An 11,935-nucleotide genomic window follows, 5' to 3' on the forward strand; every position below is an offset into this window, starting at 1 on the left:
GGCCAATTTTTGTATCATCTACAAACGTCTTAATCATACTTCCTACATTCAAGTCCAAATCATTGATCTATACCACAAAAAGCAAAGGACCCAGTACTGAGCCCTGTGGAACCCCACTGGAAACAGCCATCCAGTCCAAAAAACACCCTTCGACCATTACCCTTTGTTTCCTGCCTCTGAGCCAATTTTGGATCCAACTTGCCACTTTGCCTTGGATCCCACGGGCTTTTACTTTCGTGACCAGTCTGCCGTGCGGGACCTTATCAAAAGCCTTGCTAAAATCCATAGAGACTACATCAAATGCACTGGCCTCATTGACCCTCCTTGTTACTTCCTCAAAAAATTCAATCAATTAGTCAGACAGGGCCTTCTATGCTGACTGTCCTTGATTAATCCGTGTCTTTCTAAATGAAGATTTATCCTGTCCCTCAGAATTTTTTCCAATAATTTTCCCACCACCGAGGTTAGGCTGACTGACCTGTAATTACTCGGTCTATCCCTTTCTCCCTTTTTAAACAACGGTACCACGTTAGTAGTCCTCCAGTCCTCTGACACCATACCTGTAGCCAGAGAGGATTGGAAAATGATGGTCCGAGCCTCTGCTATTTCCTCTCTTACTTCTCTTAACAGTCTGGGATACATTTCATCCAGGCCTGGGGATTTATCCAATTTCAAAGATGCTAAACCCCTTAATACTTCCTCTTCCACTGTTTATTTCATCTAATATTTTACACTCCTCCTCCCTGATTGCAATGTCTGCATCGTCTCTCTTTTGTGAAAACAGACGCAAAGTATTCATTAAGAACCATACCCAAGTCTTCCGCCTCCACACACAGGTTACCTTTATGGTCCCTAATAGGCCCTACTCTTACTTTAGTTACCCTCTTGCTCTTAATGTATTTATAAAAAATCTTTGGGTTTTCCTTGATTTTACTTGCCAATATTTTTTACACCACTGATATGAGCACCTTCATTATCACAAGAGCACAAATAGGAAAGCATTGTCAAGAAGCATTTCCCCTAAGAGGGAAAGAATTCTGCTCATTTTCCAACTTTGACTGGATTCTAAATGTTTATAAAAATGGGAGGAAAGCTCTCTCCTGAACCGACACTGATTCGTAGAGTTAGAGAGAGAGACAGAGAGACGAGGACAGAGAGAGACAGGGGCAGAGGGAGAGAGAGAGAGACAGGGACAGAGATAGAGAAACAGAGGGAGAGAGAGAGAGAGACAGCGAAAGAGGGAGAGAGAGATAGGGGTGAGGGTCCAGACGCGGATAGTCCATTCCCGGGGACTGAGCGGCGGCCGCACTTTTGAACAACACAGATGGAATGCAGCACGTGTACAATGGCCGCTGGAAGGAGGCTAAAGCAAACAAATTTAAGGCCAGTGGGGAAACAAAAATATGAGAATTAAAAAAAAAAAAAAAAAATTTGGAAAATTGTTTCAAGCCAGAAAAAAGTATGGGAAAGTGATGTTGAATGTCCAGTTAAATTTTGCCAGGTTTTGTCCCCTTTTTGAAAGCGTTTATCAGGGTTATTTAAATCATGCTATGAGAGGGGGAAACGTTTGTGCCCCTGTTTGTACCTCGAGGCCTGTGAGAGATGAAGGGAACAACAGCAGAAAAAGAGGAAACAACTTCTCCAAAACTGATCCCAACTCATTGCCAAGGCTGGGGATAGATAACCTCACCTCCTTCTTAGGACGTTTAACCACTTTATTCACTTTCTTATTTGAGCTCCATTTGGAATTAGGGTTTTTTTTTGTTGTATGTTTAACAACAGCGTTGAAGAGGGGAAGAAAAACTTGGAGCAACTTCTTCTGTCAAATCTGCAACGAGACTTGAAAGAATTTAAAGATTTTGAATTAACTTTTCACAAAAAATGTGTTAACACTTTTTTCCCCCTAAGTTTCAAATATGATTTTGGAAGAAACAGAAACAAAAATCAATTTTCCCTCATCTGAACAAGTTTCAACCAGGTCTTGAAGCCCAAACAGTTTTAAAGAGGCTCTAAAATGCTTAAAACATTTTAAAATTGAAATTTCTCAATATTTGATTTTGAATGATCAACTGAAGTGAGTAACTTTACAGAAACATGCAACCATGCTGTTGAGGAGGGCGGGAGGATTTGTAGGAGTTACGTATTACTTTTTATTGATTTAAAAAATATCATTAAGGCCTAGAAATTAGGTATAGCCCCGCTTGGGGCGTTGGAATTGGCGCAGCGCAAAGTTTATAGCCAGACGCAACTTATCGCCACCTGGCGCAATATTGGGTTGCATCGCCCCTAAAGGTGATTGAGGCGCGAATTCAGGCATTACACGGGACTGCTAAGGCGCTAAACTTCCAGCGCAACTCGATATCGGAGCCGACGGGCGCAGCGCAGGTGCTCTCAATTACCGATGACCACGAGACTTCCAGGTGCCGGCCATCTCTTAAAGGGGTGGGTCAGTCAGCTTCAGCATCCACACTCTGCGCCTTGCAGGCCTCAGAATCGGCGCAGGCCCTTCTCTGGCGCTAAAAACTTGGACCAGATGGAGAAGGTGAGACAGAGAGCAGAGCGCTTCACCAATGAGGCTCTGGAGCAATTGATGGCCGCTCTGGAGCAATTGGTGGCCGCAGTGGAGCGCCGGCGAGATGTTCTCTACCCAGACAACGGCAGGAGGCCGAATCATAAGGACTACCGACGAGCTTGGAGGGATGTATGCCAGAGGGTCAACTCCAGCAGCATGGTGACCAGGAGCCCTGTCCAATGCAGAAAGAAATTCAACGACCTCACTCGGGTCATGAGGGTGAGTGTTGTTTCTGCAAACTTCTGCATCCCTTCATTTGCACCTGACTTTATGGCTACAGGGTGGGCTGTGCCCCATTGGCCATCTGCCAGCAAGCACCCATGGCCCTTTCTGGGCACACACATGCACATTTGACTCAAGGCATCATGTAAGGGCTCTTGCACCATGGGGGGCATGAGATGATCACTCAGGGCATCATGCAAGGGCTCTTCCACCATGGGGGGCATGAGATGATCACTCAGGGCATCATCCTTTCCCCTGCAGTCCAAGCTGGCGAGGATTGGCAAAGACCAGCTTCGCACCAGTGGAGGACCTCCACAAGTGGTCACTCTCATGGATCTCAAGGAGAGAGTCCACCAGATTCTTGGAGGACGTCTGAGTGGTCCTGTAACCACTGCAGCTGCCGACCCCATTGTCGACAGCGATGATAAGGTTCTCACCTTTTACAACTGTCCCCTTCCCCTTGTTTCCCCCGCCAGCATGCTTTCTCACTGTGGACCCATGTCATAGCCTTGCCGCAATCTGGCATCCCTTGCTGCCAAGCTGTCCTTTTGCTAAAGCCACTCTTCCACCTCCCTGCTTTCAGATACTGCATCACCAGCTCGGGAGCCGGGCCCTCAAGCTGCCAGTGCCAGTGCCTCCGAAGGCTCAATGAGAAAATTACTGTCCAACAGAAGGTCAAGAACTCTCTCCAGCAACGATCAGAATGGCCAGCCCAAATGGCTGCAGCTTTTATACTAGTGCTGTCCCCTTTAAATAGCGCCCCCCCAAGTCCGAGAAGGGCCTGGGAATGCTCAATCCAACTGTCACTAATAGCGCCAGGCGGAAAGGTTGCGGGCGCCACCGAATAGCCGGTCCGGGGCGCCAAAAAGGCGTTGCACACTGAAATGACGTCATGATCTGCCTGCGCCCGCGGGCGCGTGCAAAGAGTTAGCGCCGGTGCTAAAAGGATACTCAATATGGGAGGTGGCGCTATATTCACAGCGCCCACCTGAAAATTGGGTAACGCCCCAATTCTCGAGCTCTTTAGGCGCTAATCGCTGGCGCTACCAACCGAATTTCTAGGCCTAAGAGTTTAGGAAGCGAAGCAAACCAAAAAAGGGGAAAATCACAAACCATTTTATTTTGTCTGCCGTTCTAAAGTTCTAACAAGCCCCAGGAATAATCTAAATATAGATTTTCTCTTAAACGTTTAGTGGATTGTTAATAGAAACAAGAGTTATGTAATTATGTTACTTTAGAAGAAACCACTATTTGGTTATTGAGAAAAACACAGCAAATACTTTGATTAAACTGATAATGTACAATTTCGATTTGGTATAAATGTTTGAAATAGGAGATAAAAAATTGAGAGTACAATGAAGTTTGTGTCCCGCTATTTAATTACAAAGTACCTAAAATAATTCAACACTTTTTGTGATGAGAGCAGGGATTAATATTGTGGAGAATGTTGAGAGAAAAACATTAGAAGTGAAATTCATAAATTAACATCTTTACGTCAACATATTAGTAAATATTTCCAAGTCAGTCTGATTGGTTCTCCTGTCCAGGAAGGAAGATGAATGTTTATTTCTGTTAAATCATAGCTTTCCTGCTCTTTGTTTTTAATTTGGTGATGCAAATTGTGTATGTGTTTCTCTGAGCTTGTGAATAAGTGCACGTTTACTAATGGAAGTGATTGAAGTTGGAAATACGGATACCCGTTTTTGTTCAATTCTTTTGAATACTGTGAACTAAAGAACTACAGCACTTTATATTTGTTGGTTGTCTGGTTGCATTGTGATTAATATTCTAATTACTCTGTGGACGTACAGCACGTCAGTGCCATGGGAAACCCGCTGCTCCTGCTGCTTGTGCAGCCACTGCTATAGTGACATGAGGGATGGGCTAAAACGTTGAAAAATTAATACAAATTGCACGACTAGATATGCCTCTTTCAGCTCACCTTGGGATTTTGGATTGTTTGTCAATGCATAACCGTGTAACTGAGTGACGTTTCTGAAGTGTTAATGCATTATTATGCAGTTCTTTTATATCCCAGTCATTTCTGACAAGTACTTTTCTTTTAAGTAGAGTTTGTACATGACGAACTAAAAGCTTTTAATTAATTCTACCGTAAAGAAACTTGCAGAATGGGCATGTAAATGACAAATGAATTTCAATATCGATAAGTGTGAGGTGGTTCATTTTGGTAGGAGGAATAAGGAGGCGACCTACTCCTTGGAAAATAGGAGTCTAAATGGGGTAGAGGTGCAAAGTGATTCACAAGTCATTAAAAGTAGCAACGCAGGTTAAAAAAGCCATAAGTACAAATAAAGCACTGGGGTTTATTTCTAGAGGAATAGAATTCAAAAGCAGAGAAATTATGTTAAACTTGTATAGAACCTTGTCCATGATTTGAGACGGTGGGGTGGCAATATGACATTACTGTATATGTGGTTGCTGTCGTTGTAAAGGTTGTTGTTGTAAAATTTGCCCACAGACAAAAAGGAGTTTGTGGCCCGTTCAGTACAAAAAAAAATTAGAGGGAACATTCGTGTGGCCAGGGAGACAGTGGAGGGAGATTGTGTGGAAAATTTGAGAGATTTGGATTGACGTTTGAGGGCAGTTATAAAGGCTAACAAGGGATATTAGTTTCTGACACTGGCCAAATGTACTGCAGTGCCTTTTTAGTCCTGACTTTCCTCTACGCTCATAGGTGTATAAATAAATAGTAGGAAAAATAGAATAAGGATGTGATACTGAAGCCAATAACTGGAATGGATAGCCACCTATGGCAGTGGATATTGATTCAGTGAATTTCTAATTCAGCAAAGAGCAAAGGAATTATGAGTTTATTGTAGAGAAGAAGAGTGGTTGTATTAAATCCTAAAACCAGATCTGGAGGATGGAATGAGGTGAATGGCATTTCTCCTTACTACAATAAGGAATCTTCAGATAAAAGAATCCTCCCCCGGCTAGCCCCGCTTTGTGCTATTTGTTATGGAATCTGAAATGGTCAAAAAAATACTTTTGTAAAATAAAATGTTATCTTAGCTGCAATGGTTGGACTCTGCTTGCTTTGGATAATAGAACTAGTGATAGTGCAAAAGTGTCTTTATATTACTGTATATAAGCAAAACCACTTTTGTGCTGTCATTAGTTCTATTTTTGAAAGTAAGAAGAGTATATTATATAAGGAGAGTCACATAGGACAACTTAGTAGCATCAGGACATTTTAATATGCCTTTACACTGCAAGTTTAGTGTTGCTGAGAAGCACTTTTTGCTTCTTACCATTAATAAACTTTTATATTATTAGTCAGGCATGAAGTCCTGCACTGACTCCCTCCTCCATTCTGCTTTCCTCTGGTGTCAGGTTGGACTGGATTCAAGCTGCATTTCCACTAGAACTGCAGCATCAGTATGAAGGAACATAGTTTAGCACTGAGGCTTCAGTTGTAATGTAAATGTACATGAAGTGTAGCAATATCGTTGGCCTTCATAATCTAGGTTTACTTCTGCAGAGAGTGGAGTGTTTTTTAAAATTTGAATAATGGAGAAAACCATTAAATAATAGACCTAAATTAAACAGGTGGTACATAGTATTGTAAGATATGTATCGCCTGGACAAGATGATTGTTAATGCTAAAGGGAAAAAAAAACTGTTGTAATAATTCCATTGTGACAAAATGAAAACTATTATAATTGCATCAGCATATGTTGCAGATAGAACTCTATGTGCAATTAACATTTAGTAACTAACATCTGGCACACTTTTTTCCCAGCTGTTGTTTATGGATGTGGAACATATTTTGCCCAGAACGCAGAATATTCTGCACGTGACACGTATTCAAAACCTGACTCAACAGGAAGCAAAGTGATGTACAGAGCAAGAGTTTTAACTGGGGAATACTGTGCAGGGAAACGAGACCTGAAGGAGCCCCCACTCAAAGGTCAAGAAGGAAGCAGCAGAGACCGGTTTGACAGTGTCACAGATACAACGCAGTCCCCTACAGTGTTTGTTGTGTTTCAGGATAATCAGGCATATCCAGAATACCTTATTAGATTTCATATTAAATGAGTATTTTTAACACAGTGAGCAGAAACTGAAGCAGTGTCGATCGCTTGCTGATAGCCATTGCAACTTCATTCTACTGTGTCACCTATGCTATATGTAAAGGTTTAATTTTTTAAAAGTGATTTTTTTTCCTGCAGCTGTAAAGAATTGATTTTCCACAAAGAACAAGAGTAAAAATATCCCAAACCACAACTTTTCCTTTAGTGGAACTTGAACTTCAGTTGTGCTGCTTGGCTCCCTGGACTATACAATGACTGGTCAGGCTCCCTGGACTATACAGTGACTAGTCAGGCTCCCTGGACTATACAGTGACTAGTCAGGCTGCCTGGACTATACAGTGACTGGTCAGGCTCCCTGGACTATACAATGACTGGTCAGGCTCCCTGGACTATACAGTGACTAGTCAGGCTGCCTGGACTATACAATGACTGGTCAGGCTGCCTGGACTATACAGTGACTGGTCAGGCTGCCTGGACTATACAGTGACTGGTCAGGCTGCCTGGACTATACAGTGACTGGTCAGGCTGCCTGGACTATACAGTGACTGGTCAGGCTGCCTGGACTATACAGTGACTGGTCAGGCTGCCTGGACTATACAGTGACTGGTCAGGCTGCCTGGACTATACAGTGACTGGTCAGGCTGCCTGGACTATACAGTGACTGGTCAGGCTGCCTGGACTATACAGTGACTGGTCAGGCTGCCTGGACTATACAGTGACTGGTCAGGCTGCCTGGACTATACAGTGACTGGTCAGGCTGCCTGGACTATACAGTGACTGGTCAGGCTGCCTGGACTATACAGTGACTGGTCAGGCTGCCTGGACTATACAGTGACTGGTCAGGCTGCCTGGACTATACAGTGACTGGTCAGGCTGCCTGGACTATACAGTGACTGGTCAGGCTGCCTGGACTATACAGTGACTGGTCAGGCTGCCTGGACTATACAGTGACTGGTCAGGCTGCCTGGACTATACAGTGACTGGTCAGGCTGCCTGGACTATACAGTGACTGGTCAGGCTGCCTGGACTATACAGTGACTGGTCAGGCTGCCTGGACTATACAGTGACTGGTCAGGCTGCCTGGACTATACAGTGACTGGTCAGGCTGCCTGGACTATACAGTGACTGGTCAGGCTGCCTGGACTATACAGTGACTGGTCAGGCTGCCTGGACTATACAGTGACTGGTCAGGCTGCCTGGACTATACAGTGACTGGTCAGGCTGCCTGGACTATACAGTGACTGGTCAGGCTGCCTGGACTATACAGTGACTGGTCAGGCTGCCTGGACTATACAGTGACTGGTCAGGCTGCCTGGACTATACAGTGACTGGTCAGGCTGCCTGGACTATACAGTGACTGGTCAGGCTGCCTGGACTATACAGTGACTGGTCAGGCTGCCTGGACTATACAGTGACTGGTCAGGCTGCCTGGACTATACAGTGACTGGTCAGGCTGCCTGGACTATACAGTGACTGGTCAGGCTGCCTGGACTATACAGTGACTGGTCAGGCTGCCTGGACTATACAGTGACTGGTCAGGCTGCCTGGACTATACAGTGACTGGTCAGGCTGCCTGGACTATACAGTGACTGGTCAGGCTGCCTGGACTATACAGTGACTGGTCAGGCTGCCTGGACAGTGACTGGTCAGGCTGCCTGGACTATACAGTGACTGGTCAGCCAGCTTGAATCATTGGAGTTCTTGTTATTTGTTAATTGTGTTTTATTTTGGAAATGAGTCACTAGTCTGATCATTGCCAAGCACAGGACTCTTGTATTGTAGCAGAGAAGTGCTGAGGGCATCTCTCAACTATCCCACTTTAATCACGATGTCTTGGCAGTAAAGACTCCCCAAGGTGATTAAATCAGTTGATCTTTCAGCTCTCCAGAAACCCACATTGGAAGTGCTGACCCAAATACTACTCTCTTAACACAGTGCAGAGTAAGAGAACATGTGCTGATTTAGGGGAAACAGCTGAGATGGTTGCTTTTGCCTTGACTAGGGTGGACTTGTTGGCCTGTTACTCACTTGTCTACTTACCTTCGCTGTGTAAAATTGCTTGGTACCTTCAAACTACCACAGGAGAATCTGATCTGCCAAATGACAGAAGTCTAGTATGCTCAAGCAGACAGAAATGCTCAACTTGCCTTCTGTTTTAAGCCTGACCGCCCCTTACACAAGATCCAGACCATTTCCTAGTTTGAGCATTCATTATCGGTTGAAGTGAAGAGAGGACAGTGGGTTTCTCCAAGGAATTATCAGTGGTTATACTTACACATTAAATTCAGCAGATTCAAATTTGTTATGGTCTGGGAGCCTTGGTGACAGATCAGGCAGCTTCCTGGAGCTTGGTAAATCTGAATCCACTGATTTTAGTGCATTGATAACTCCCTGAAGACATCAACCTATGAATGATGGAACCTGGGGAATAATTTATTTGATGCAAAGCATAAACTGGCTTTTAAAAGAACAGTGAGCTTCTGAATAGTTTCCAACTGCTTGAGGATTGAAGCAGCTCAGAACCAAGCCCTTCCTGTGACTGAATAAAGGGTGTAAGCAGCTTGCCACCAGTAAGGTGAATGGAATAAAAGACAGAAAGGCTTCTGTCATTGAAAGCACTTGGAATAAACAAATTATCCTTCAGGAACTCTAGAAATATCAGTCAGTTAGCATCAGTCCTGCGACCGCCCCCAAAGTTACACACAAGTTCATGCCTGTAGCAGAGATGGGGGGCACAGAATTGCACTTTGGTACAGCAGAGAATAACAGCAACCAACTTCCACTGGCAGAACCATTCACCTAAATCTGTTGTGCCTGCTTTCCTAGCACCAGTGGAGCTCCTTATCGCCAGCAAATGGTGAAAATTGAACAGTTGGCGGTAATAGTTTCATTGCCAGCTGCAGCCATTAGCTGATTATCCCACTGATACCAGTATTCTTAGCTACTGCTGCTGAGAAATTCCCCCTATAAACACAATGTAAAATTTAAGTTGTTGAAATTAGAAAAGATTGTACTCATTTTTTCTCTTATCAATGTTGCTTAAATCAAACTTGTTATGCAATAGTTCCAGTTATGAATATTAAAGCTTTATAGAAGTACATTAAAAGCATTTTAATTTTCAAAACATTTACATATTATCTACTTTTGTAGTTAGTTTTACGAGTGCAACTAACAAAATTACAAAAAAAAAACCCGAGGATTTGAGGTCTTTACAGAAAATTTGAAATGTGACACAAGCTTATCAAATCTGTCCAGAATATATATATATTGATAAACATGTGTATGGTATTCTGTGCAGAAATGGGAAAGTGTTAATATTTGCAGTTTATTATACCAAAACTGATTTTAGTAGATAATATAGGGCAAGAATTGTTCTTGTTACTACACATGCAGTTATATTGTGTAGAGAAATTTTGGCCATGTTCACATTGTGCATACACACACAGCGACCAGAGCATTTCCCCCAACTGTGATGTTTCACTGTGGTTGGAAGTAATGGATTTCCTAGTCATGGGACAGTAGAAATAGCCATTACCTCCCAAGTCACCAGTTTGCATTAATGACAGCAGAATCTTAACTTAAGCATATATTGCCTACTCAATAAATTGAATTGGCGTACAGCAATTGTACACTCCTTCTGTGAATACACAGGCTGTCTGAGCAGTCAATGTTGTGTATGTCATTTGGTTAATCCTGCGAACATTCTCCTGTAACACTTTCAGCTTCTTTACTAATAAACTATAATTCAATAATCACAAATGGATTCAGCTTGTAATTTCTCTTATCAGTGCTTTTTATTACTTAATGTGATTCTTACTTCCTAAATAAAACAAACTTTCACGTATTTGTTTTCTATTACAAGTCCTATGTATGTGTGTGTAACATGGCATCGTTGGCCCAGAATTTGCTGGAGCAGGGCATCTCATGGTGTGTCCCATTAGTTGGATTTTTTTCCCTCACCCTTCAGCTAGAAAATGTAGTGCGCCGCAAATTGCTGGAAGTTCAAGCTGATAACAGCGTGGCAAGGTCAACGGGACATCTGGGACCTTGGTGAACGACAGGACCAATTAATTAAAGGGGATACTAGCATCTAAAATCGGGCAGAGGGTGTCCATAACTAACAATAAAAAATTTAATTAATTACATAGAATGGAGCAGGCGATGTGTTACTGTTGTGAGATGTGGGAGCCGGTGGACCCCATTGAGGCTCATGGTGATTATGTCTGTGACAAGTTTCTGCTGCTACAGGAACTCCAGCTCCGTGTTGATGAGCTGTAGTCTGAGCTTCAGACACTGCGACACATCAGGGAGGGGGAGAAGTACCTGGACTCTGTATCAGGAGGTGGTCACACCTATGAAGTTAATTAATTCAGATGTAGCCCATGGTCAGGGACAGGATGTTGTGACTACGAGTGAGGCAGGTACGGGGATCCAGGAGGTAGAGCTGGAGGAGCCTCAACCCTTGCTCTTGTCCAACAGGTTTGAGGTTCTTACTCCCTGTGGGGACAGGAGCAGGGACTGCAGGGAGGATGAGCAACTTGGCCATAGCACCGTGGAACGGGGGGCCATTCAAGAGGGGAGTAAATAGAAATGTTGTAGTGGTAGGGGATAGTATTATTAGGGGGCGAGAGCGAGAGTCCCGAAGGCTGTGTTGCCTACCCGGTGCCAGGGTTAAGGACATCTCCTCTGGGCTGGAAAGAAACTTGCAGTGGGAGGGGGTGGATCCAGTTGTCGTGGTCCATGTTGGTACAAACGACGTAGATAGGACTAGGAAGCCGGTTCTGTTAAAGGAGTATGAGCAGCTAGGGGTCAAATTAAAAAACAGAACCTCAAGGGTAATATTACCTGAGCCACGAGCGAATTTGGCTAGGACAAATAAAATTAGAGAGTTAAATGCGTGGCTCAAAAACTGGTGTGGGAGAAATGGGTTTTGCTTCCTGGGACACTGGCACCAGTACTGGGGCAGGAGGGAGCTATTCTGTTGGGACAGGTTTCACTTGGCCAGTGCTGGGACTAGAGTCCTGGCGGATCATATAACTAGGGCTGTAGAGAGGGCTTTAAACTAACTAGTGGGGGGGGACAAACA

At 43.8% G+C, this 11,935-nt stretch overlaps 1 protein-coding gene across 1 annotated transcript in view; it reads left to right on the forward strand.

Annotated features, from left to right (window-relative positions):
- The window catches only part of LOC147117011 (protein mono-ADP-ribosyltransferase PARP14-like), a 96,671-nt gene extending 85,978 nt beyond the window's left edge, over nt 1-10,693 (forward strand). Inside the window, exon 16 of the mRNA XM_085987561.1 lies at nt 6,558-10,693. Coding sequence (XP_085843687.1) covers nt 6,558-6,853 — 296 coding nt within the window. The 3' untranslated portion in view covers nt 6,854-10,693. The remainder of the gene's footprint in view (nt 1-6,557) is intronic.
- Nucleotides 10,694-11,935: the final 1,242 nt, after the last annotated feature.

The sequence above is a fragment of the Somniosus microcephalus genome, chromosome 5, assembly GCF_052327205.1.
Source record: "Somniosus microcephalus isolate GS21.2 chromosome 5, FLI_Smic_1.0, whole genome shotgun sequence".
NCBI lineage: Eukaryota > Metazoa > Chordata > Chondrichthyes > Squaliformes > Somniosidae > Somniosus > Somniosus microcephalus.